The sequence below is a fragment of the Mauremys mutica genome, chromosome 4 (genome assembly GCF_020497125.1).
Source record: "Mauremys mutica isolate MM-2020 ecotype Southern chromosome 4, ASM2049712v1, whole genome shotgun sequence".
NCBI classification, from domain to species: Eukaryota; Metazoa; Chordata; order Testudines; family Geoemydidae; genus Mauremys; species Mauremys mutica.
Genome location: NC_059075.1, coordinates 120783505 through 120810797, shown reverse-complemented (window position 1 = coordinate 120810797; position 27293 = coordinate 120783505). Strand labels below are relative to the sequence as shown.

The following is a 27293-nucleotide window of genomic DNA, read 5'->3' as shown; positions in this document are numbered from 1 at the left end:
GAGGTGTAATGAAGCTCAATGAATGTGTACCAAGAGCTCTGAGCAGCTTGGAGGGATGAGGATGTGGAGCAGAGAAAGAGAATAAATGTAGACAAGAGAGGCAAATATATGACTGGAAAGAAAACTGTGGGACATCAAGTGCAGTCCCTTGCTATCGCAGGCAACCCCATCAAACATGCTGCCTCCCCACCGGGTGATCAACCCCCAGTCTCTTGCATGGCAGGCAGAGATCTGCACCACTACATGAAAGAGGAACACAGAGAAATAGAGGGGAAAAGAAGATCATGTGGAGAGGGAAGCTTCAATTCCCATCACAATATCAAAACAAGAACTGGGAGGAGGGCAGGAAGCTGGGGTTGAATTTGAAGATGGGGGTAGGAGCTTTGCTGACATTTCCCTTTCACCCTGAGCTTTGCACTTGTGACCCGGCCCCTCAGCAGCAGCAGGGAGCTCCACAGATGCAGCCTCTCTGCTCTCATGGTTCACAGCCCGCCCCTTCCCATGCTGATTTTATAAAGCTCCAGTCTCATAGCTTCCTTGTAATGGGAAGTGGCTGCTGGGCAGGGTTTTGTTAGCAGTGCCTGAAACTATGGGGCTAGGCTATAGGTATTTTGTGAGCTTAGTACTGCTCTGGTCCCTGGGGACAGCACTTGAGCAGGGGGACTTCCTTGGGGTCAGTTTCTCTGTCTTGCAGCGTGGGTATGAGTATGACTGTGGAGATTATGGGATGCAGCTGCTGGTCTTTCCCAGCCCAGGCCGCACTGTCCGCTTCAAAGTTGTGGGTAAGTGGCTGCCTGGTGGGGTCCTATGCCTTTTCATCTGCTAATGGTGTAAACTGGGAGCTTCTGACTTAATTAGTTCTGTTGGGCAGGCTGGAGCAGGGATGTGATCTCTTAACCTTCAGTTGTGAGGTGACCTCCTTCCTTTTGGCATGATCTTAGCTGGCCTGCCTGTTAACCTTAGATCTTGAACTCCTGGGCTAGTCTGACTGACTGGGGGTAACTTCCTGCATATCCATGGAAGGCCTTGTTGTTGAATTAAATATAAGTATCCATTGTCCTAATGACTGGTCTAGCGCTAACTTGTGCTCCCCAATATGGAGGAGCAGCTAGTGCAGCTCCTCCAGGAACTAAAATCAGTGAATGACCATTGTGCAAGCTGGCTGTTTTGCCTTAACCCCCAGAGAGGTACCACCTCCTGGAGAGGCTCCTGTACACTAGTTCAAACTGGGCTCTCTGGGGACCAACAGACCAGGAAAGGACTCCTGGAAAAAGAGCCGGAGTTTAAGCTGACTCAGCAAAGGGACAGACCTGTCTCACCAAGGATTGGGGGGCAACGCTTGGGGAAAGGCTGGAAGGAGTAATACCTACCAGAGCTTGAGCTGGCCATTGTGGTGCCCTCTGGTCAGCTTCTTAGCATGCATGTAGGATCTTTTTTAACATCTTCTGTCTTAAGAATAAATGTGCTTGCTGAGAAGATGCTGAGTAGTAACTTACAGCAGCTGGCAATACATTGGTCATAGCTAGGGCCCTACCAAATTCATAGTCACAGAATTTAAACTGTAACTTCCATGATTTCAGCTATTTAAATCTGAAATTGTAGGGGTTCTGACCCAAAAAGGAGGCGAGGGAGGGGGAGAATTGCAGTACTGCTACTCTTACTTCTGTGCTGCTGGTGGGGTGCTGGGCACCTCAAAGAGGATGGATCTAGACTGTTCTCAGTGGTACCAGATGACAGAACAAGGAGTAATGGTCTCAAGCTGCAGTGAGGGAGGTTTAGGTTGGATATCAGGAAAAACTTCTTCACTAGGAGGGTGGTGAAGCATTGGAATGGGTTCCCTAGGGAGGTGGAATCTCCTTCCTTTAAGGTCAGGCTTGACAAAGCCCTGGCTGGGATGATTTAGTTAGGGATTGGTCCTGCTGGAGGTCCCTTCCAACCCTGATATTCTAACAGCTGCTGCTCTCTGGCTGCCCAGCTCTGAAGGCAGTGCAGAACTAAGGGTGGCAATACCATGACCCCCCCCCCCCAAAAATAACCTTGTGACCCCCTGCAACTTCCTTTTGGGACAGGACCCCCAATTTGAGACATGCTAGTATCCCCCATGAAATCTACATTGTATAGGGTAAAAGCACACAAGACCAGATTTCGTGGTTGGTGACTCATTTTCATAGCTGTGGATTTGGTAGGGCCCTACCTATTGGAGAGAAAGCAAAGTGCAGGTGCTGGGCATTTAGGCAGTCTGGCTTGCTGGGGATACTGCAGTATAGGCAGGGAACACACTGATCAGGAGGCAGAGGTGCAGGCCTCTGCCCAAGAGAGGTGATGGCAGAGGAACTGAGGACCTAGAGTAGATGTCCTCAAGGGACCACAAGTGGGGAATACAGGTGTTGTTACTTGGAACTGACACTATCCTTTATGCCTCACAGCACATCCTGTGAGTCACTGCTCCTAGGATGTATCTGGATGGCCTAAACAGGCTGGTGCCAGACCTAACTCTCTTCCTTCTAGCTTGTGTTACTGCACATGCTCCTTCCCCAAAATAAGCCTCTCAGTTGTAAGTCCTGGACTGAAGGCAGAGGACACAAGCCTTCTTGTAACCTCCCAAAAGAGTGGCTTTGAGTTCTCAGCTGCTTATGTGGCCTAGGCTTGTCTTGTGGGATAACTTTACATTGGAGTCACTGCAGTGTTGTAATAGGGCTATGTCCCAAAACCTCACTTTGGAATCAGCTGATTCCTTATAAAAGGGGAATCTCCCTATTTTAGGATCAGGCCTACCTGAGCTGCACTGAGACGCCACAATGTAGTGGACCACTGTCCCTGCTCCAAATAGGAATACTTAAGAGACATTGGTCTTCTGCACTACTGAGGCAGGGGAAGGGTGCTGAAGGAACTGTCTCATGTCAAACTTCTCCTGCCACTTCCATGCTATCTCCACAGATGAGTTCGGGACAGCCTTTGAGGTTACTAACTGCTCCATCTGCCTCCACTGGGTCACATCTAACCAGGAAGGGGCTGTGATCTTCTCAGCAGGCTACAATGGCTGTCATGTGCTGAAGAAGGTGAGTTTCTGCACCTCTGACCTCCATGGCATCCTCTGTGCTCCCGTTACTAAGACCTGTGCCGCATCCCAGCAAAGCACAGTCCTTGGCTCTAGTCCAGAAAGTCAAGTATCAGAGGGGTAGCCGTGTTAGTCTGGATCTGTAAAAGCAGCAAAGAATCCTGTGGCACCTTAGACTAACAGACCTTTAGTTACTCTATAAGGTGCCACAGGATTCTCTCCAGTCCAGAAAGTGTCACTGAGCATCTCAGCCATGAAGTGTTTACTGTGGGCTGTCCAACTAATCTTACTGACCTCTCCCATAACACCCAGCAGAGAGGTAAAATGGTTGGCTCCCTACTAGTCTCCCTGCGCCTACGTCTATTAATGCCTCAAGGTTGATTGACACACCTAATACTTGCACTTTCTTTTTTGTACAGGATGGCCGTAACCACCTGCGGGTCCGTGTAGAAGAACTGCTGAGCACCAGGGCTGTCGCTGCCACCCGTGACGTGAACATGACCTGCCCCAAGCCCACTGAACATGACTTAACCATGCGCTACGTGCCTCAGCCGCAGCCGGGCCTGGTGCGCCCGGTGCCTCAGCCGCAGCCGGGCCTGGTGCGCCCGGTGCCTCAGCCGCAGCCGGGCCTGGTGCGCCCGGTGCCTCAGCCGCAGCCGGGCCTGGTGCGCCCGGTGCCTCAGCCGCAGCCGGGCCTGGTGCGCCCGGTGCCTCAGCCGCAGCCGGGCCTGGTGCGCCCGGTGCCTCAGCCGCAGCCGGGCCTGGTGCGCCCGGTGCCTCAGCCGCAGCCGGGCCTGGTGCGCCCGGTGCCTCAGCCGCAGCCGGGCCTGGTGCGCCCGGTGCCTCAGCCGCAGCCGGGCCTGGTGCGCCCGGTGCCTCAGCCGCAGCCGGGCCTGGTGCGCCCGGTGCCTCAGCCGCAGCCGGGCCTGGTGCGCCCGGTGCCTCAGCCGCAGCCGGGCCTGGTGCGCCCGGTGCCTCAGCCGCAGCCGGGCCTGGTGCGCCCGGTGCCTCAGCCGCAGCCGGGCCTGGTGCGCCCGGTGCCTCAGCCGCAGCCGGGCCTGGTGCGCCCGGTGCCTCAGCCGCAGCCGGGCCTGGTGCCGCAAATCTATCCTCCACTGAGTAATATCGGTACGTTCTCCTGTGTCTCCACTGCTGGGATTCAGGGAAGCTGTATTTGCCCTTCACCCTTGCCCAGGACACTGCAGTACACCTTCAAATTCAGAACTTAGCCCATCCTGACTCTGAGGCCTCTACCAAGAACCATCATGGCTTGTGTAAGGGACTGGAGCTGGATGATAAAAACAGAACTATGACCTTTCTTGTACTAATGTGGTGTGGGGGGTGGATCTGAGTATGTGGTGTCTGGTCCATGGGTATTGTGTAACACCTGTGTGGGTGGGATCTGTTGTGGTGATTGGGTCTGCACATTTACTCTAACTGTGAGATTCACTGTAAAATGTGTAAGTTTATAAAAATGTCATGAAGTGGTGATGCAGGAGAGGTATAAAGGAGACAGACTGAATTAGCCTAAATGAAAAGGCCTATTGATATAACTCAAGGACCAAGTTGAAACCATACTCAGTAAAAACAGATGTGGAACCAGAGAACATTTGTTTACCAATGAGGCCTAATAAGGGGGTGGGCTAGTCTATCCATTGTTTTCTTGTGGGTCCTTAAAGACAGTAGTTGTGGGGGAAGACCAAACAAATGAAGGCTTCACCCCACTCTCTCCTGGGCCCTAGACTTTCTTTACCCTAATCCTGAGGCATGTCCTAACCAGGCCAGAGAGCGATCGGATGACCTCTCCACACCATCAGTGGTACCCAAAAGTGTATTGGGGTAGCAAAGTGGCCATGTACTGTGCGCCAATCATCTTCTGTGCTCAGTGGTCTGTACCCCGATCTTCCAGGTGCCCGCCTGACACCGGAGCAGTGCCAAGTGGTGGCTGGGAAGATCCCCTGTGCAGATGCCCTTGACCAAGCTGCCTGCTTCCAGGCTGGCTGCTGCTATGATAGGACTGACCCAACTACTCCTTGCTACTATGGAAACACAGGTAAGGGACCTGCTGAAGGAGTTCCCATTGCCCCAACCGTAAGGGTGGAGAGGAAATGGCTCAAGAATACAAGCCTGAACTCTCTCAACACCTGAGAAACCTCAATCAGTTTATGAAGGGCCTACACAGAGTGTGCTCTGCCACTGCAAGGTAAGTAGAAAGAATCCATCTTATCTCCAGGGGATTCCATTGGGGGAATATGGCCCAAAGCCCTCCTTTCCATAACTTTCTCTATCTTTCTGAAGGAGAAATTAAAAAAAAAGGGGGTGGGGGGCAGCGTACTAGCCTGTGTTCTGAGGCACCGTGAATATTGGCTTCTTCCCTCAGCATGTCTGTGCCCAAACCTAACTCTGGCTTGTAATAAAGGGTTGGGGTTCCTGCCCCCACATGTTCAGCATCATTAGGCTGCAATTGCTGTGCTTAACCCTACTCCTTTGTGTTGTAGTCACTCTTCAGTGCCTCATGGATGGTCACTTTATTCTGGTGGTCTCCAAGGACATGTCTGACCACCCCATCATCCTGGACAATATACGGCTAGCCTATGCCCAGGCAGGGTGCAATCCCATCAGGATGACAGAAGCTTTTGTGCTCTTCCGCTTCCCTCTCACACAATGTGGCACCACAGTCCAGGTGACAATACATCCCCTGACATGTAGCACAGACTCTTCTGCTTCAAGAAGGGATTAAACACCTCCTGTTTCCTATTCCTCTCCAGATGATTGGGGACAAATTAATCTATGAGAATCAGCTGATCTCTGGCATTGACATACAGACTGGGCCAGAGGGCTCCATCACTCGGGACAGCACCTTCATGTAAGTTGGTCAACTTCTGTCCTGCATAGACAAGAGTCTTTCAGTGTGAGACAAATCCTCTCTCTGAGGAATCTAATAGATCACCTGTCAACTCCCTTAGTTTCTAGCTTTTTCAGGACAGAAGAATCTCAAGATGCTAAGTCAGTCTTAATTCTGCCATCTCTATGGTAGACAGCTGACTTTCCAGTACCACAAAGCAAAACTACCTTGAAATTCAGGACTGCTAACAAATACTAGAGCTTGACAACTCTACATTTCAGTAGGAGGGGAAAGCTGACTTTCTGGGGAAAACAGAAATCAAAATTCTGGACTCTAGTCAGTTGGAATTTGTCATCAAAGATTAACTTTGATTAAAATCCCTTCTAAAATATCCTGTGGAAAATTGACACTTTTTTGATGCATGTCCCAGTCCAATGACAAGGAAGAATAAAACAAGACTAAAATGTGCCTGGGATACTAGGAGGATAGCTTCTACTGTAGCAAACCACCATGCAATTAATGGCAAGTAACTGGAGCCTCTTTCTGAATCTCTTAAGTAACAACTGCCTACCTCTCCCTATATTAGGGCACTAACTTGGTGCTGACTCAAAAGAACAAGTGTCAATGACTGAATTGTCAACTATCCATTGGAGACTTCCCTTGGATCTCTTCCATCCAAGTGCAACTTAAATCCACCGACAAAGTTCAGTCTGACTAGATCACAGCTTGAGGCAGTAAGGCCAAAAACCTGAGATTAGCTTGGGAATGAGCAATTGTGTAGGATCTTATACATTCAGTGAGTGGCACTTGAATCTTGCCATGTTGAGCAGTGGTGGGCATTTAAACTGGGTACAAATCGCCACAGGGGAGGGTGAAGATGCACAATGTGACTCCTAAAACACCTTAGCTTGGCTAACAAACCTCAGCCCGTCTCCATCCTCTACTCTCTCCTGTGCAGCCTCCATGCTCGCTGCATCTACAATGCCAGTGACTTCCTGCCAGTCCAGGTCAACGTCTTCTTGCCCCCCGCACCTGCTCCAGTCACCCAGGCAGGACCCCTCCGGCTTGAGCTGCGCATTGCCACAGGTAGGTGACCCCTCACTCCAGGGCAGCGAACCCGTTCCCTGAAGGCCCACTGGCATCTCAGCTCAGCTCAGCTCTCCTCCTGCCCTCTTCCCCCACAGACCTGAACTACAGATCATATCTCACGGAGATAGACTATCCTGTGGTGAAGGTACTCAGGGACCCTGTTTACGTGGAGGTTCACATCCTGCAGAGAACAGACCCATCCCTGGTTTTGGTTCTGCACCAGTGCTGGGCCACCCAAAGTGCTAACCCCCTGCAGCAGCCACAGTGGCCCATCCTGGTGGACGGGTGAGTGGCTGGGGGCAAAGGGATTATTGGCTCTCAAGGAGTGGCAATCCTGGCAACCTGCTTAAATCTGCCCCTCCTTGTTCCTAGGTGCCCATTTCTAGGAGACAACTACAGAACCCAGCTTGTGCCCATGGGCCCTGCCTCATCTGAGCTGCCCTTCCCAACTCATCACCAGCGCTTTGTCCTCTCCACCTTTGCTTTTGTGGATTCTACTTCCCAGATGGTGCTCGAGGGACTGGTAAGTGAGGTGGGGGGCTGAATGCCTATCATTGGTAGCCATTCCTACTACAGCTAGGGGAGTGACCCCTGAATAGCCTCTTCCTCTTAAAGAGGAACTTTGCCCATCCAACTGGAAAAGGTCCATTTTGGAGGGTGTTGCAAGCTGCAGCCCCTGTGAGGAGTTATTCTGACTCCTGGTACCTTGGTCATGTTGTGGTAGGTGAGTTGGCTCACATGTTCTGCAGCCCCACTTCTCTTCAGGAGCAGTGCTCATCTATCATAAGAACATTGGTCTTGAGCCCTATGACCACTGAACTGCATGGTTCTGGTCACTACTGACCTGGGTACAAGACTGACCTTGGGTGGAAGCAGCTCTAGTATATAACCTGGATCTTTGCCTTCCACCGATTAGAAAATAGCATGAAGATTTCCCTGCTGGAGTAGGGCCTCCTTGGGGTGGACAAATACCACCCTAGTTCTCAATCCAAGAATAGCAAACTCATAGGTTTTGCCTACTCAAGAAATCAGTCTGAGAAAATCCTCCAGTGACTTGTACACACTTGCACCTCCTTGGCTGGTGATGTACCAGGGTGCATTGCCCTCTGCTGAACACCATGACTAGACTTTCCCAATGAAGATGCAAGTCCAGTATTACAGTAACTAATCAGACCTCAAAGGTTAAAAGGGCCAGTCCTTTCTGGAGATGCATGGTTTGAGGCTGTGCACTTGCTGACTAGGATGACTGGCCAGTGCATTATGTAACTTGGGTTTCTGCCATGTCTGGTTTAGGTGTACATCTTCTGTAGTGCCTCCGCCTGCTCACCATCCCAGCTGGAATCCTGCAGGACCATATGCCCATCAGGGGTAACTGCAAGTAAGTCTGGCCTCTCTGTTCTAAGCATGGGTGTGTCAAGCTGCTGCTGGTTCCAGACCCACACTGGCTGCAGCCCAGCCAGAGCTCTCAACTGTCCAATTAGCTATGTTCTACAGCATAGAAACAGTTGGCAAGGAGTGTGAACTCCAGCTCAGACCAGTGGATCAACTGCATGAGTAAGGTACTCCACAGCCTCTAAAAGCATCATGAATCAGCATGAAGTAACTCAGTACAGCTACATCTGACACAGACCACTAGGTCAGATCCCCTGCCCATCCTTGTGGCAGCCAGGGGCGGCTCTAGGCACCAGCAAAACAAGCTGGTGCCTAGGGCGGCAAAATGTAGGGGGCGTCCCCTGCCGCCGGGGAGGGCGGGAGGCTGGGCTGGCGGACCTGCCGCAGTCATGCCTGCGGGAGGTCCACCGGAGCCCCGGGACGAGTGGACCTGCCGCAAGCATGACTGCGGAGGGGGCGCTCGTCCCGCGGCTCGGCTGGACCTCCCGCAGGCATGACTGCGGCAGGTCCACCGGAGCCCGGGACGAGCGGACCTGCCGCAGGCATGACTGCAGCGGGTCCCCTCTTCCCGCGGCTCCGGTTGAGCTCCCGCAGGCATGCCTGCGGGAGCTTAACCGGAGCCACGGGAAGAGGGGACCCGCCGCAGGACCGGGGAAGGGCGGCGCAGCGCACCGCGCTGCTTGGGGCAGCCTGATTTCTAGAGCCGCCCCTGGTGGCAGCCATGCTGTAACAATGGCCTGACTGTCTCCTGTAGCTGTGTAGGAACCAATAAACACTCCTTGTCCTCCAGGACAGTCCTGATTCTGAGGCCTGGAGGTATGAGCAGAGATCACCCCCTTGTCAGGCCAGCAGCTGGTTCTGAGTGAGCTCTGCTTCAGCTTGCTGGCAGCCCTGAAGAGCCTCCAGATTCTCTAATTCTCTCTACTTCCCCCTACCCGCAGGAGGCCGTCGGTTTCTGAGTATCCAAAATGGGACAGAGCCTCTTGATGCGGTGAGCTCTCATGGGCCTGTGATTTTTCTGGGACAGCCCAGAGGCATTCAAAGAGCCAGTCTATGGGAATGAAGGTAACTATCCTCTCAGATCTCACCCCCCCCCTCACTCAGTGGTGTCAGACACCATGGCCAGGCACATGGCAACTTCAGTCCTGTCTCATTGGGAGGCACTGTCTCCTGCCAATGTGTAAAGGGGTGAGGTAGGTACTGAATCAATGACCTGCCTTGTAGGAGGGAACTGGTAACAGAAGCTTGCTAGCAGCAGAGGATGCATGGACTCCCATTTGGCCAGGCTCTTACTCGTGCCTCTGTTTGGGGAGTGGGGAACACAGGACTGACTCAACAGTAACTGAGGATGTCCTGTTCAAAAGCATGTAGCTGGGATTTAAGTTGCTGGATAGCAGTGTCCCCTAAGGGGCAGGGAGTAATGCAAAGAACCATCTGCTTGCTTCCAGTTTAGAATTAGTGAGTAGGGATGGAGTCAGTCTTATCCCATCCCTGGTAGGGTAGATAAATCTAGGTATCCTACATCTCCTCTGGCCACATATCTAAGCCATAATCTCCTTTTCCCACAGACCCTGGTTCTAAACTGGACCTGTCCCCTGTGCACCCGGCTGGGCTCTTGCTGGTGGCTGTGGTCTCCATCCTCACTGCCGTGATCTTGCTTTGGAAGAAAGAAGGCTGAATGACCAGGTTCCAAAACCCTCATGAAGGAACATTGTAACAAAAAACAATAAAACTGGTTGTATCCTGCTGGTGGCTTGTGGTCCCCATTCTCTTGGGGTGGGCCATGGCATGCAGTACTCAGAAACAGCAGTTAGATTGTATTACTTTCTGTAAACCAAAGGTGGTATCCTTCCCCCACTGCCCCAGGTGTAGCCTTGTAAGGTACTAGGGCCCCACAAGCTCACATAGACTTCATACATGCACCAGTCCCTCCAAGCAAATATTAACTGCATCAAGGCTGCCTCAACCAGCACAAGTTCCCATAGCTCAACTTGCTAAGGAGAGCAAGAAGCAAGCCTTGCATAACTGCAACTATGGTAAATCTATGTTCAGCACAGGTTTCTCCTGCATCGCAACACCCTGTTGCATGTGTCTCCTTCAAGCATCTGTGAGAAGAAGTGCTCCCCTCGACACTGCCTAAGGGCCAAAATAGAGGAGCTCCCTAGGAGAATTCCATTACTACCCCCGCAAAGATGACCTCTACATAATATGCTAGGACTGAGGCACCATGTACTAGATCTACCCACAAGACTTGTCCTCTGAGAGTGGAGGCTGAAGATAGTTGATGTATCCAGCTGGTACAAGCATTCAGATTCTCCAAAGCAGAGGTCACAAATGCAGGGCAGTAGAGTCTAGGTGTGCAGCAGCCTAGAGCTGACACTCTAAATTCTTCTCTAGAACTGAGAGCCTAGGTGTTTCACATACACTGCTGGGTTGGGAGAGCCTGAAACAGTGTGGTATTCCACAGGGGCGGCTCTAGACATTTTGCCGCCCCAAGCAGGGCTGTATGCCGCGGGAGGCACTCTGCCAGTCGCTGGTCCCGTGGCTCTGATGGACCTCCGGCAGGCGTGCCTGCGGAGGGTCCACCCAAGCCGCAGGACCAGCAAACCCTCCACAGGCACGCCTGCGGGTGGTCCACCGGAGCCGCCTGCCGCCCTCCCTGCGACCGGCAGAGCGCCCCTCGTGGCATGCTGCCCCAAGCACGCGTTTGGTGTCCTGGGGCCTGGAGCCACCCCTGGTATTCCAGTGCCTACACCACCAACACAGCTCTACTGGCTAAGTGTCACTATAAGGGGAGATTTTGACAACCCAGCAAAATGCCTAGGCTACTGCTAGTATTGGAATGTATTATGTTTATTGTCAAAAGCAGCTGACAGCCTTTGTAGCAGCCTTAGCATAACTAGTCAGGAGGGGGTTGACCATGAGATGTGAGCATGACCCTGCTGCCTTCCTTGGTCAGCAATTTCAAAACAGCTTATGTCTGCCTCAGGTTGTTTGTGGTATTTTTAAAACAGGAAGTCAAGCTAATCTTTAGATTGTAGTGCAGGAATAGTCTTGCAGCTGTAAGAGATTAAAAATCTTGCTTAATGTGTTTTCTCTCCTTGACATGTTGATGTAACTGTAGCAGTTACCAATATAAAGGTGCTAGACAGGTCTGAGGAATTCTGGATTTAACCTTCTGGACATCTCTTGGAATCACCAGTGATGGGTGGATAGCTGGCTACTTGAGGCCCTCCCTCCAGACCATGGGTAACTCTTGTTTTGCGGTGTTCTAATCCTTTAGCATATCTTTAAGTCCTTGACCTCAAAATAAGTTTGTTTTGATGAAAGCAATTTGGGTTTGTGCCAATCTTTAATCAGACAGATGTGTTGTGTCCCCCTTTGACTTCTTCCTTTCAAAGAGTACAATTACCCCACGCTTTGGGTTAAGAGATCCCTGGGTAACGTGACTGGACCAACTAAAGCAAGTTCAGACCTACCTGTTATCTCCTAATCACTGAACAAATAACCCATTGGTAGGCACAGCCAATTCTGCTGTGCAATCCTCCTACCAAAAGGGCACAAGGGAGTGGCCTTATTACTAAGCCACAGCCACAGCCTGCCAAAAGCCACAGCCATGGAAAAATGCATCCTGGACCATGAAATCTGGTCTTTTGTTTTTACCCTATACTATACAATTTCATGGGGAAGACCACCATTTCTCAAATTGGGGGTCCTGACCTAAGTTCCCTGTAAGCTGTGCAGCAGCCTATTTACTGTCAGACAGGCACTCAGGGAACCAGTGCAGCTGAGATCTGTTGGGGGGGGGGGGGAGACCCTTCCCCAGCCCCAACCTGCCAGAGCCAGGGGGTGCTTCATCCCCCTTCCCCTAAGAAAATGAGCTCTATCTACTGTGAAGAGAGGTGGATAGAATGGGAGATAGGTCACCTAATAGGTTGCACTGGCCCTGCCTATGCGGTCACCTAGGGTGCTAGGATTTGGGGGGCAGCATTTTCTTCAGAGGCGGCCAGATCTCTGCCCCAGTGGCCACTGGCATTTAGGCGGAGGGAGCTGGGGCAGGGGGGCACAGGGCTGCCTGCAGCAAGTAAGGTGGGGGGGGCAGCATGCAGGGGAACTTCCCGCCCCTGCCCCTGCTCCTCCACCTCCCTGAGCACGCCGTGGCTGCTTCATTTCTCCCTCCTCTCAGGCTTGCGGCGCCTAAGCTGATTGGTGCCACAAGCCTGGGAGGCGGGAGGAGCAAAGCAGCCACGGCGTGCTCAGGGAGGAGGTGGAGCAGGGTGAGCTGGGGCGGGCAGCTGCTGCATAGCTCCCCAGGCCAGGGGGAAGCTGCCGTGGGGATAGGGGAGGGTGCAAGGTGGAAGTTTTGCCTAGGGCGTGAAACATCCTTGCACCGGCCCTGGAGATAGGGGAAGCTTGATGGTTGCATGTAATGTGGGAAGCCAGCTGTGGATTTATATAAAGACCTTAATCATCAGCTGAGGTACTGAAGTGGTCCCATGTCTATCAGAGGCTGTCCATGGTCTCTGACCTGTGATTTCACCATCATCAGACTAAATGACTCATCCAAGATCACACTGGAAATTGGTTGCAGTGCCAGAAATGGGATGCAGATCCCAGCCCAACCTTCCTCTGTGGGCAATAGAGAGGAAAATAACACTTGTCACTGTAATAGTCATTTTGCCATGTGTGACCAGACACACATGGCAAAATGACTACTCAAGTGGCACTTAACTAGTGCACTACATCTCTGCTAGAGAGTTTTCTTTATTTTCTTCATTTCCTTTTTGCTGTTTGCTTATTACAAATTAAAAAAAAAAGAAGCCCCCAGCCTTTCTGGGCACTTCCCCTTCTCCAGCCAGACTACACTGTATGATCCTATGCCACTGTGATGCTTGCTGGGATACCCAGGGTTGTGAAAGACCTTGATACTACCTGCCCTTAGCATGAGCCAGCCCCATCTGTGCCTGCAGTAGGTTAGCTCCCCAATGTCAACAGCTTCTGACAAAATGAGCACTGCCTTTCAGGCCTCTGCAGGTCCCCTTCTCTCTGTACAGATTAACAGGCACACTCCAACCTCTGAGCATCCAGCCCCAGCTCCATTGGACGCTCACAGAATGCAGAGCTGGTACTCCCAAAGAAGTACACCCCAGCCTACCAGTTCCACCTCTGCTCACTGCTCTGCTTAACACACAGCACTTGGATATGTTTATAGTAAAAACAAGAAGAAATTTAGTTAACAAAGATCAGAAATTCATGATGAAACAAGTAGAATTAATGGAAACCAATGGTTACAAACAGTGGCCTGCTGTTCCCCCACTGGTCTGATCCTCTCACCCTACTCCCATGCTGCTTTAACCCTAACCCCTCATTTCAGTGGTACTGGAGCCAGAGTTGTGTGCCTGACCTACCACACCTTTCATATAAAACAAAATCATAGCATGCTGTCTAGAGCCTAAACTTAACTGACCATTCCTCTGTCTCATAAAGATTAGTGCAGCCAAAGTTTGTCTCCCAGCATCAATCAGCTGGGATCCTCTGTTCATAACACAAGTCAGCTGGCAGCTTGTTCCCTCGTGAAAGATAACTGGGTGTATCGCTGCACCCCCAGATATAGTACCAATGAGCCATTGTCTTCATTTGCAGACAGGATAGCCTCCTGCTTGTTTATTTCTTTCTGTAAATTCCCTTTCTTTAAGATATCACACTCCCTTCACTAGTATTCAGCTTAGACTGTAGCTGGGCATCCAGTGTGATTTTAATTTACATGTGGTCAGACTGATAGATAATCATAGAATATCAGGGTTGGAAGGGACCTCAGGAGGTCATCTAGTCCAACTGCTCAAAGCAGGACCAATTCTCAACTAAATCATCTCAGCCAGGGCTTTGTCAAGCCTGACCTTAAAAACCTCTAAGGAAGGAGATTCCACCACCTCTCTAGGTAACCCATTCCAGTGCTTCACCACTCTTTGAGTGAAAAAGTTTTTCCTAATATCCAACCTAAACTTCCCCCGCTGCAACTGGAGACCATTACTCCTTGTTCTGTCATCAGGTACCACTGAGAACAGTCTAGATCCATCCTCTTTGGAACCTCCTTTCAGGTAGTTGAAAGCAGCTATCAAATCCCCCCTCATTCTTCTCTTCTGCAGACTAAACAATCCCAGTTCCCTGAGCCTCTCCTCATAAGTCATGTGCTCCAGCCCTCTAATCATTTTTGTTGCCCTCCGCTGGACTCTTTCCAATTTTTCCACATCCTTCTTGTAGTGTGGGGCCCAAAACTGGACACACTACTCCAGATGAGGCCTCACCAATGTTGAATAGAGGGGAATGATCACATCCCTCGATCTGCTAGCAATCCCCTACTTATACAGCCCAAAATGCCATTAGCTTTCTTGGCAACAAGGGCACACTGTTGACTCATATCCAGCTTCTTGTCCACTGTAACCCCTAGGTCCTTTTCTGCAGAAATGCTTCCTAGCCATTCGGTCCCTAGTCTGTAGCAGTGCATGGGATTCTTCCGTCCTAAGGGCAGGACTCTGCACTTGTCCTTGTTGAACCTCATCAGTTTCTTTTGGCCCAGTCATCTAATTTATCTAGGTCCCTCTGTATCCTATCCCTAACCTCCAGCGTATCTACCACTCCTCCAAGTTTAGTGTCATCTGCAAACTTGCTGAGAGTGCAGTCCACGCCATCCTCCAGATCATTAAAGATATTGAACAAAACCGGCCCCAGGACCGATCCTTGGGGACTCCACTTGAAACCGGCTGCCAACTAGACATAGAGCCGTTGATCACTACCCGTTGAGCCCGACGATCTAGCCAGCTTTCTATCCACCTTATAGTCCAATCATCCAGCCCATACTTCTTTAACTTGCTGGCAAGAATACTGTGGGAGACTGTATCAAAAGCTTTGCCAAAGTCAAGGAATAACACATCCACTGCTTTCCCCTCATCCACAGACCCAGTTATCTCCTCATATAAGGCAATTAGGTTAGTAAGGCATGACTTGCCCTTGGTGAATCCATGCTGACTGTTCCTGATCACTTTCCTCTCCTCTAAGTGCTTCAGAATTGATTCCTTGAGGACCTGCTCCATGATTTTTCCAGGGACTGAGGTGTGGCTCCTTCTTCCCTTTTTTAAAGATGGGCACTACAGTAGCCTTTTTCCAGTCATCCGGGACCTCTCCCGTTCGCCATGAGTTTTCAAAGATAATGGCCAATGGCTTTGCAATCACATCTGCCAACTCTTGTCTGAAAGAAACTTTTTATCACCTTCTGGTGACCAGCCCCAAGTCACAGACCTGAAGAACATAATTTTCAGTATATATTCATATCTTCTTACACATTATCCATCCATGCATTTTGCAATGAATATGAGGACCAATGGGACACAGGCTTTCAGGAAAGACCTTCCATGACACCCTTTGGTGAACTCAAAACCCAGTGATGTCTGTAACCGTTTACACCCCTGTGCCCTCTACCAGTTGGCTCCAATAGGTCCCCGGATCCCAGTCTCCCATGGTGCAATGCAATACCTCAGCCAGAGAGAAGACTGTGGTGTATCATAGGAAATGTGGTTCTTCTAGACAGCACAGCCCATAGAGGAGAATGGGAGCATGAGGCACCTGAACTACACCTCCCACAAGACACCATGCCAGCATTTCCCAATCAAAATGTTTTCAGCTGAAAATTAGAGGCCAGAAATGTTTGTTTTTCAGCCAACATTTTTTCAGTTTTAGTCTGAAAATTTGGGGTTTTTTTACTTTTCACCAAATAGTCAAAAGTTTCTACAGGGGAAAAAAAAAACATTTGCAGAGCAACTCTATGCTGAGCATTTATGCTGAGCAGTAAGTTGCTCTGGGAACAGTCCCATTTAAATCAACATGAGGATGGGATGCAGAATCTGGCCATTTGACCACAATGTCTTTGGGGCAGGAACTGCTTCTTACTACGTGTATGTTCAGCACCCAGCAAACTGGGGCCTTGATCTCGATTGGAGCCTCTGGGTGCTGCTGTAATACAAATAATAATAACAGTCAAGTGACTTGCCCAAGGGCACGGAAAATCTGTGGCAGAGTCACATTCAAATTCAGAGTCCTGTGGCACCTTATAGAGTAACAGATGTATTGGAGCATAAGCTTTTGTGGGTGAATACCCACTTCGTCAGACACGTGTGACAAAGTGGGTATTCACCCATGAAAGCTTATGCTCCAGTACAGCTGTTAGTCTATAAGGTGCCACAGGACTCTTTGTCGCTTTTTACAGATCCAGATTAACACGGCTACCCGTCTGATATTCAAATTCAGACCATAATGGCAAAGCCCTTGCTGGGATGATTTAGTTGGGGTTGGTCCTGCTTTGAGCAGGGGGTTGGACTAGATGACCTCCTGAGGTCTCTTCCAATCCTAATCTTCTATGATTCTGTGATTCTATGACCCACAGCCCTGGATCCACCCAGACCTACCTGCCCCCAAAAGTCACTGTACTGAGCTGGGGATAGTGTGCTGCACCATTCCTGTATGTACTGCAGAATTGGTCACAGGCTAGGAATGGCTGTTATGGTGATACAAGGGAGGTCACAGGTCAGGATAGATCAGGACTGGAAGTGGTGGGTGCTAGGCCAAGCTTGGGCAGGACTCCAATTATTCCCTCTCAATAGCAGTTTCTTCTAGCTCCTTCTCACCCACTGGGAAGAGAGTGAATCTTGGAAGGAGTTCCCCTTCCTTCCCACTGACACCCCGCAGTGTGAGAGAGAGTAAAGGGGGAGAGTGAAAGTCACAGGCAAAGAGAAGGAGAGAGACACAGGGCAAGAGAGGGGGGCAGAGAGGGGACATCCCAAAAGCCAGAGTAACAGTAGGATGCACTGTGTGGGGGGGGTTTGTTTATTTATTTTTGGTTGGGGGATTCAATGGTTACATTTCCCTTTCATCCTGAGCTTTGCACTTTTTACTTGGCCCCTCAACAGCAGCAGACAGCTCCCCAGGTGCTGCCTTTCTGCTCACCTGGTTCACAAGCAGGTCCCACCCCTCCACTCACCCTACAAAGCCCCAGTCCCACAGCTTCCTTAGCTATGAGAAGTAACTGCTGGGCAGGGCTTCTTCTGTAACATCTTCAGCCATGGGGCTGGGCTGTAGGTATTTTGTGGGCTTAGTGCTGCTCTGGTCCCTAGGGCCAGCCCTTGGGCAGGGGGACTTCCGCAGAGTCAGTTTTTCTGTCTTGCCACGTGGATATGAGTATGACTGTGGAGACTATGGGATGCAGCTGCTGGTCTTTCCTAGCCAGGGCCGCACTGTCCGCTTTAAAGTTGTGGGTAAGTAGCTGTGGGGCTTGCTTAATAAGCAGCCAAGGGTACCCCCATCTATGTTCAGGTTCCCTTTTAAACAAACATGTTGGAGGGTTTCTTAGAGGCTATTAATAGCTTCCCTGTCTTCCATGGGTAACTCTGTCCTTGTGGACTAGCTTCCTCTCTTAATTGTGGATCTAATTTTTCAGTTTACTATAACTCTTTCTAGCTTAGTTGCTGTCCTCCACCCTAGGAGGTGTTATCTGGCTGACTTCAGTAGTCCCTCTTCTGATTGTAAGACAAGGGCCTGACTAGTGGGGTAATAATAATGCAAGAAGACCTTCCAGTCTCTGGCTTGACCCCCTGAAACTTCTCTGCTCTAGGTCTCCCACCTGACTAAGCAATAGATGCTAATATTGCTGTTGCTGTACATTGCTGCAAGACAGCCCTTGTACTGCCAGGATTTGGCACCATTCCACTCTCCTTGGTGGGTTTAGGAGAAACTTGGCAAATAAAGACTAACTTGAATTTGGAGATGGCTGGTATCCAAATCCAGCTACCCAAAGATACTATTGATGGAACAAGACCTAGTCCCTGCTTCATACATTACTCATAGACTTTAAGGTCAGACGGGACCATTAGGATCATCTAGTCTGACCTCTTGCACAAAGCAGGCCACAGAATCTCACCCACCCACTCCTGTAACAAACCCCTAACCTATGTCTGAGTTATTGAAGTCCTCAAACTGTGGTTTGAAGACCTCAAGCTGCAGAGAATCCTCCAGCAAGTGACCCGTGTCCTTTGCTGCAGAGGAAGGCAAAAAACCTCCAGGGCCTCTGCCAATCTGCCCTGGAGGGAAAATTCCTTTCTGATGCCAAATATGGCAATCAGTTAAACCCTGAGCATGTGGGCAAGACTCACCAGCCAGCATCTAGGAAAGAATTCTCTGTAGTAACTCAGATCCCATCGCAGACCATTTGGCATATTTACCTGCTAATAATCAAAGATCAATTAACTGCCAAAATTAGGCTATCCTATCATACCATCCCCTCCATAAACTTATCAAGCTTAGTCTTGAAGCCAGATATGTCTTTGGCCCCCACTAATCCCCTTGGAAGGCTGTTCCAGAACTTCCATCCTCTGATGGTTAGAAACCTTCATCTAATTTCAAGTCTAAACTTCCTAATGTCCAGTTTCTATCCATTTGTTCTTGTGTCCACATTGGTGCTAAGCTTAAATAATTCTTCCTCCTCCCTGATATTTATCCCTCTGATATATTTATAAAGAGCAAGCATATCTCCCCTCAGCCTTCTTTAGCTTAGGCTAAACAAGCCAAGCTCTTTGAGTCTCCTTTCATAAGACAGGTTTTCCATTCCTCAGATCATCCTAGTTGCCCTTCTCTGTACCTGTTCCAGTTTGAATTCATCCTTCTTAAACATGGGAGACCAGAACTGCATACAATATTCCAGATGAGGCCTCACCAGTGGCTTGTATAATGGTACTAATACCTCCTATCTTTACTGGAAATACCTCACCTGATGCATCCCAAGACGGGATTAGCTTTTTTTAATGGCCATATCACATTGGCGGCTCATAGTCATCCTGCAATCAACCAATACTCCAAGGTCCTTCTCCTCCTCTTACTTCCAACTGATGTGTCCCCAATTTATAACCCAAATTCTTGTTGCATGACCTTGCACTTCTTACTATTAAATTTCATCCTATTACTATTACTCCAGTTTACAAGATCATCCAGATCTTCCTGTATGACATCCAGTCCTTCTCTGTGTTAGCAATACTTCCCAGCTTTGTGTCATCCGCAAACTTTATTAGCACATTCCCACTTTTTGTGCCAAGGTCAGTAATAAAAAGATTAAATAAGATTGGTCCCCAAACTGATCCATGAGGAACTCCACTAGTAACCTCCTTTCAGTATGACCCATTGTAGTCTCCCCTTTAACCAGTTCCTTATCCACCTTTCAATTTTCATATTGATCCCCCATCTTTTCCAATTTAGCTAATTCCCCATGTGGAACCATATCAAATACCTTCTCAAAGGAAATGCAGTGGATCTAATTTACCTCAATTTCAGTAAGGCAACAGATTTTTTTTTTTTGGTCGAAGAAGATCGTTTGTTTGGCACGATCAACCTTTTGTAAACCCATGTTGTATTTTGTTCCAAATTACCATTGACCTCAATGTCCTTAACTACTTTTTCCTTCAAAAATTTTTCCTGGACCTTGCATACTATAGGCCTGTTAGTGTAACATCTGTAGTTACTCAGATCACTTAGTTCCTATTTTTAAGAAAGGAAAAATGTTAGCAATTCTCCAGTAATACGGTACAATCCCCATTAGCTTTCCTAGAACTAGTGTCTGTCTTAACTCACCCTTACCCATGGGAGACGGTTTGTCTGTGTGACTCTCTCAACAGATGAGTTTGGGACTCCCTTTGAAGTTACAAACTGCTCCATCTGCCGCCACTGGATCACATCTGGTGAGAAAGGGGAGGTGATCTTCTCAGCTGGCTACAATGGCTGCCATGTGCTGAGGCAGGTGAGTGAGTTGGCACAAGAGGCTCCAGTCTCTCCATCATCCCTGCTGCTACATTGAACACCTGCCTCTAAATCCAATGTATCAATGTGAAGCAGTTCTTGGCCTCCTATGTAGGATGCTTGACTGTCCTGTTATTGATGAGATCCAGCTAGCGTACCCAGGCAGCTGCAGTGCTGTAGATTCTTTCCTACCTACTGTTGCACAGCTGTGCTAAGCTTGCCAACCCCTCCAGGATTGTCCTAGAGTCTCCAGGAATTAACAATTAATCTTTAATTAAAGACAGTCATGTGATACAACCTCCAGGATATGTCCAACCAAAACTGGCAACCCTAGCCTGTGCAGGGGGGTCTGGGCTGAGCAGCCGTGGACACTCCATTGCACCACAATCTTACTAATCGTTCTACTTTCATTACAGGATGGCCATAGCCACCTGAGGGTCCAAGTGGAGGAACTACTGAGCACCGGGGCCATCGCTGCCAGCCGTGACATGAACATGACCTGCCCCAAGCCCACTGAACATGACTTAACCCCAGAGGAGACCATGCGCTATGTGCCGCAGCCGGGCCTGGTGCGCCCGGTGCCCCAGCCGCAGCCGGGCCTGGTGCGCCCGGTGCCCCAGCCGCAGCCGGGCCTGGTGCGCCCGGTGCCCCAGCCGCAGCCGGGCCTGGTGCGCCCGGTGCCCCAGCCGCAGCCGGGCCTGGTGCGCCCGGTGCCCCAGCCGCAGCCGGGCCTGGTGCGCCCGGTGCCCCACATCTATCCTCCTCCAAGCAGCATAGGTGTGTGATCTCTAACTGATTTGAGTGTGTGGGTCCCCTCTAATGGAAGGTTTCCTGCTCCACTTCTGACTCCTGTGTTAATCTTCAGGGGAGCTGCACCTTGTCTCTTGCTTGTGGCTGCCATTTTAGAGCTGAGGTTGACAGTGTTGTAATCCATGCTCAAAAATGAGATTAGTTTAGAAATCCTGGTCCTTCAAATAAACTGGGGGGAGAAGGGGTGGCTATTTGCCTTCTGGTTTTTCAAAGCTTTAGGGGAAGGCACTTGCTTCCAAAGGTGAGTGTTTGGTTTTTTTTCTCTTTTTCTTTTGGGCAAAATCCAGTCACATGCACCAATGTGTCCTTGCCATTGGCTGCTCAGAGGGGTCTCCCTGTTCCTCCAGTATCCCAGGGTTTGGGATCTGATGTTGTTGTATCCCTTCATAACTCACCCCCACATCCACTTGCAGTTGATCTCCTGCTCCCCTCATTCTCCCCATGCATCTCGCACAGGCTCTCAATAGCAGTGTCCTGACTAGCCCTCCCCCTAAACCAGAGTGGCAGCCACTTTGCCTGTAGGTACAGCTTTGGTCTCATTTAAAGAAAGTGGAAATTAGCAGCCATGTTTGAGGGGCACTTCCTCTGATGGCCACCATTTCCCCAGAGCCCATCCTGCTAGCTTCTGCCCCATTAGCAGTAATGGGAGATGTTGACTTTATGAATTTTTCCTTTTTTAATAGAGTAGGCATCTGCTCACCATTTCATGAGAAGGATAGAAAAACCCATTCCTGAACCGCTAACTGATAAATTGGAGTTGACAACACTGGTTTTGGGGGAACGGGGGGTGGGTCTCTCCTCTGACACAGCAGCAGATCAGAAGCCTGAATTTCCATGTCACATTTTAAGACTGGTATCAGGCTTAATACTAAGAAGGGCAACATGTAACATTTGGAGGCCTAGGGTGGGGCTGTGAGCACAATGCTGTCTGAGGTGGTATGTGGTTTGAGGGGGGTAGGGTGAGCTTGGATGGAGGACCACTGTGGGAGCTCTTGCAGCCCTTTGGGGAGGAGGGTTGAACTGGTGTTGAGATCAACCAGTTGTCCAGAGGTTGCTACAGATTTTCAAGTCTCTGGGGAAGGGTCTCTTGTGATCCCTTCAGGGGATTTCCAGCTCTCCTTAATCCACACCCTGCTGTTCTAGGTGCCCATCTCACACAGGAGCAGTGCCGTGTGGTGGCTGGGAAGATCCCCTGTGCAGACACCCCAGGCCAAGCTGCTTGCATCCAGGCTGGCTGCTGTTATGATGAGACTGACCCTACTACCCCCTGCTACTATGGCAACACAGGTAGAGACCTGCCCTCATATCAGCTTATGGAGCCCTTTGCCATCTATATCCTGGGAAGCTTGGTGAGACACCATCCTTCTCAGATGAGCTGGGTCACCACCTACTAGCATGCTGAACTAGACTTGGATCCAACTTTTGTATCTCTTACTCTGGGCTGCAGTTGGCACCAGTTGTGTGCAAAGGGATTCCTTCCTACATGACTGTCTCTCTCCTCAGTTGGCCAATGCCTGGCAGATCTTGAGAGCAAACACCAAATGTGTGGTGGCAGAACCATCAGACAGTACAGGCTGGTGCTCCACCATCAGATTGATAGATAACTCTGTTGGCTTGTCTCATTCCTGCACAACACGAGCTGCAACCATGCTGTGTCAAACCCACTTACCCCCATGGAGTTTCACTGGATAGATTCCAAAGCCTGAAGGGACCACTGATCACTAGTCTGCTCTAGGAATTTTCAGGGAAGTGCTGTAGCTTGTGTTAGACAGGAAGTCAGATCTGTTAGCAAACATCCAGTCTTGAATTTTCCATTACTGACCCTGGGCAAACCATTCCAATGGTTAATTACCCTCACTGTCAAAACTACACCTTAGTTAAATTTGTTCCCTGTGTAGCTACTTAGACTGTAATCAAGTCACCCCTTAACCTTCTTTTAGTCTAGACAGAATTTGGTCACTACAAGGCATGTTCTCTAATATTTCTCATGACTCTTCTCCAAACTCTCCAATCTATCTTTTTTTCTTTTAATTATAGTTTAGTGTGGCATGGACCTCTTGCCCAACTCTTTACCAGGAACATCTATACTTAATCCTGCTCCTTTGTGTTGCAGCCACTGTTCAGTGCCTTGTGGATGGTCACTTCATTCTGGTGGTCTCCAGGGACATGTCTGATCACCCCATCATCCTGGACAATATACGGCTAGCCTATGCCCAAACAGGATGTGATCCCATCAGAATGACAGAGGCTTTTGTGATCTTCCGCTTCCCTCTCATGCAGTGTGGCACCACGGTCCAGGTGAGGACACACCCACTGGAAGGGTGAGTGTTCTGCTCAGGGTCTTGGGGGACTAACCCATCCCATGTCTCAACTCTTCCAGGTGATCCATGACAAACTGATCTATGAGAACCAGCTGATCTCTGGCATCGACATCCAGACTGGGCCAGATGGCTCCATCACCCGGGACAGCACCTTCATGTAAATTGGCCTGCTCTGTTCACCATCACTTCCTTGCTGGTCAATAGTCTTCAGCCCTTCCACAGTGGAAGTGGGAGGCCAGTTACTCTTTTCCCTGGCAAAGATCCAATCTAGCAATTTTCTACAGCCTCTCCTGGGGGTTACAGTGGATGAGAAGCTGGATATGAATCAATGCTGTTTGCCTTCTTGGCAAGAAGGCAAACAGCATATTGGGCTGCATTAGTAGGAGCATTGCCAGCAAATCAAGGGAAGTGGTGATTCCCTTCTCAGCACTGGTGAGGCCACATCTGGAGTACTGCATCCAGGTTTTTTTGTTTGTGGGGCGGCAACTATAGAAAGGATGTGGACAAACTGGAGAGTCCAGCAGAGGGCAATGAAAATGATTAGGGGGCACATGACTAATGAGGTGAGGCTGAGGGAACTAGGCTTCTTTCTTCTGCAGAAGAAGAGTGAGGAGGATTTGATAGCCCCCTTCCCCTACCTAAAAGGGGGGGTTCCAAAGAGGATGGCACTAGGTTGTTCTCAGTGGTGGCAGATAACAGAACAAGGAGTAATGGTCTCAAGTTGCAGTGCAAGAGGTCTAGGCTGGATATTAAGAAACACTATCCCACTAGGAGGGTGGCGAAGCACTGGAATGGGTTACCTAAGAAGGTGGTGGAATCTCCATCATTAGAGGTTTTAAAGGGCCAGCTTGACAAAGCCCTGGCTGAGATGATTTTAGTTGGTGTTGGTCCTGTTTTGAGAAGGGAGTTGAACTAAATGACCATCTTAGAATCATAAGAGTAGGATTGGAAATGCCACTTGCTACGTGACCTCCAATGACTAGTAGGCACAGCCAGTCTGACCTGAGAAGGCCATGCTGAGGGACTGAACTCACTACAGGGTTGGTAGGAAGAAAGGTTGGATAACAGTTGGTGGCAGAATTGCTGCTGCCAGGAGCGATGTGGCTACAAATGAGCAGGTGCTTCTAGCCTGTCTGAGAAGGTGGTGCTCTTCCTCCTCCACACCCCCCCTGCCATGTGGCCATGCTTAGACACTTCTGTGGAGTCCAAGTTGTAGGGAAGAACATCTGAGTTGCTAGAAGGGTTGATGGATGCACTGGCATGCTTGGATGTCTCCAAGTACTGATAAGTCCTGACCTTTCTTGTCTGAAGAACTATTAAGGTCAGTGCCAGAAGCAGTATGGCCTCAATCTGAATTCACAGCACCACCCCAATCTCCTCCTTCTGCTCTCTCCTGTGCAGCCTCCATGCTCGCTGCATCTACAATGCCAGTGACTTCCTGCCAGTCCAGGTGGAGGTCTTCTTGCCCCCCACACCTGGTCCAGTCACCCAGGCAGGACTCCTCCGGCTTGAGCTACGCATTGCCACAGGTAGGTGACCCCTCACTCCAGCACAGATACCATCCCCTGAAGGATCACAGGCATCTCAGCTCTTCTCTCCTCCTGCCCTCTCCCCACAGATGTGAGCTACGCATCCTATCTCACAGAGAGAGACTATCCTGTGGTGAAGGTACTCAGGGACCCTGTCTACATGGAGGTTCGCATCCTGCAGAGAACAGACCCATCCCTGGTTCTGGTTCTGCACCAGTGTTGGGCTACCCCAAGCACTAACCCCCTGCAGCAGCCACAGTGGCCCATCCTGGTGGACGGGTGAGTGGCTGGGATGAAGCGGGAGCATGGCTTGGAGAAGAGGAAGGGAATTTCCTTGGTCCACCATTCTCTCATGTCTTGTTCCCAGGTGCCCATTCCTGGGAGACAACTACAGAACCCAGCTTGTGCCCATGGTCACTGCCTCATCTGAGCTGCCCTTCTCAACTCACCACCAGCGCTTCATCCTCTCCACCTTTGCCTTTGTGGACTCTGCCTCCCAGGTGGTGCTTGATGGACAGGTGAGAAGGGGTCTGCATATAAAGGGGGTGAGGAGACGGAAGTCACAGGACAGGCGCAGGAGCTCCTATTTTAGTTGGGTTCTGACCTGCAAATTCTCTGCTGAGGTGCTGCACATGTGCAACCAAACTGATAGCTCTGGATTTACTTCCTGGCTCCTAGCAGCACTGGCAATCACTCACTAACTCAATTCTCACTTGTGTGGCTTTTTAGGTGTACATTTACTGTAGTGCCTCTGCTTGCTACCCCTCCCAGCTAGAGCCCTGCAGGACCACATGCCCATCAGCTGCTACCACAAGTAAGTCTGAGTGGCTTCATCTGTGTACCAGTGGTCTGAGATCCATGTGGGTTTCTATAAGCTCCCATCCCAAATACCAGAGGACTCATGGTGAACAGAGTTCTGCTTGTCCTCCTATATAATTCAATGAGTTCAGCCCAGCTCCTTGTGTATCTCTACCATGTACTGTAGTGCTAGCTAGGGTATGATGGGCTAACACAGAGGTTAAAAGGCAGTTGTAGGAGACTAGGCCAATGTTGGAGAGCTCAGTGGAACATGGTCTCCTGAGGCAATTTCTAGTGTCTGCTACTCCTGAGGAAATGGCCTTTCTTCCCATCTTCTCCCACACTTCAGATAAGCAATTCATGATCTAATACCTGGTACCACAACCTGTCAGGAGGCCTGTAAGGGCTCATGGTTGAGTCCATGGTGACACTGCATCTCCTTACATGATGCACTCTCACAACCAGAGGGTCTTGGAATGGAGAGTTAGGGAACTGTCTGTCCATCTCCCAGGAGGCCGCCGGTTCCTGGATATCAACAATGGGACAGAGCCCCAGGACCTGGTGAGTTCTCATGGCCCCGTGATCTTCCAGGAGAGCCCTGAGCCATGGAGAGGACAAGTCTATGAGAAAAAGGGTGAGTTCTGTCCTACTAGGGTTAACAGAACTGGCATCTTGCACAGTAACCTGGAATACAGCAAGTCAATGCTGTCTAGGGGGTGCTAATCTAAATGTTAAATGTTCATGGGGCTACATGCAGAAGTCCCTCCATATGTAAGCTAATGTTGTCTGAACCGTGTCTGAGTGCTTCCCATGAGTGGGCAAATGTCCAAAGAATAAGGAAATATCCTATGAATGCTGGGTTGTCTTAAACAAGAACTTAGAGGGCATTAGCACCTTGTATGTCCCAAGCGTCCTTGGCACTTTTGCACAGGAGCTAGCATTGCCTCAGCCATCCAATAGAGGGCAATCAATGGAATGGTAGTGCTGATTCACAATCTAAAAAGTGAGTTGACCAATCAAGCATCTTTCTGATGAAGGCTGATCTAACAGGCAGGGGGAGAACTACTGGGGCAGTGAAGACTAGGTGTCATCTCCACACTTTAAACCCTACAAAAATCTGGATTGTCTTAACCTCTTCTCCTCCTACAGACCCTGTCTCCAGACTCAACCTGACCCTGGTGCTTCTGGCCATGCTCTCACTGGTGGTTATGGTTTCCCTCATTACTGTGACACTCTTCCATAGGAGAAGCAGCTGGATGACAAGGTCCCAAATATTGCATGGCAGATAATTGTAAAATAAGGGTGGGGAAAAAATAAAATCTCTGGATTGCACTAATATCTTGTGGTTGTGTCTCTTGGGGAGGGAACAGCAGTTGCTGAGGCCAGGGGTCTTCTACTGGCCTTGTAGGTGTGGGTTTTTTCCTTCCCTTTCCTCCTCCCTGCCCCCCCCATTCAGCAGCAGAACAGACCTCTGCAGGGATAGACTCCAGAATAGGATGTGTCATAGAAGGCAGGAAGAAGACTGCAAGCTAGTACTAGACAAGGTACAGCAAATGGCTTTCTCTGGTTTCGGGGGGGGGGGGGTCATCTATGGCGGGGGGTGTGGGAAGCCACTCAGC

At 50.0% G+C, this 27293-nt stretch overlaps 1 protein-coding gene across 3 annotated transcripts; it reads left to right on the top strand.

Moving 5' to 3' along the window:
* Positions 1–534: 534 nt before the first annotated feature.
* On the top strand, positions 535–27000 carry LOC123369438 (zona pellucida sperm-binding protein 1-like). Of its 3 annotated transcripts, XM_045015035.1 has the most exons (13): positions 538–782; positions 2938–3059; positions 3478–4152; positions 20786–20993; positions 22170–22313; positions 23140–23324; positions 23407–23504; positions 24749–24876; positions 24966–25155; positions 25244–25394; positions 25606–25690; positions 26186–26308; positions 26824–27000. In XM_045015035.1, the coding sequence occupies exons 1-13, from the start codon at positions 590–592 to the stop codon at positions 26961–26963; spliced, it is 2442 nt and encodes an 813-aa protein (XP_044870970.1). In that variant the 5' UTR covers positions 538–589; the 3' UTR covers positions 26964–27000. The 3 variants fall into 3 exon arrangements, with proteins under 3 accessions (XP_044870971.1, XP_044870970.1, XP_044870972.1); XM_045015036.1 differs by lacking the exons at positions 20786–20993; positions 22170–22313; positions 23140–23324; ... (5 more) ...; positions 26186–26308; positions 26824–27000 and adding exons at positions 4968–5111; positions 5557–5741; positions 5827–5924; ... (4 more) ...; positions 9326–9449; positions 9953–10130 and having other exon boundaries at positions 535–782; positions 3478–4186; XM_045015037.1 differs by lacking the exons at positions 538–782; positions 2938–3059; positions 3478–4152 and adding exons at positions 17443–17689; positions 20096–20217 and having other exon boundaries at positions 20633–20993.
* The last annotated feature ends 293 nt before the right edge of the window (positions 27001–27293 follow it).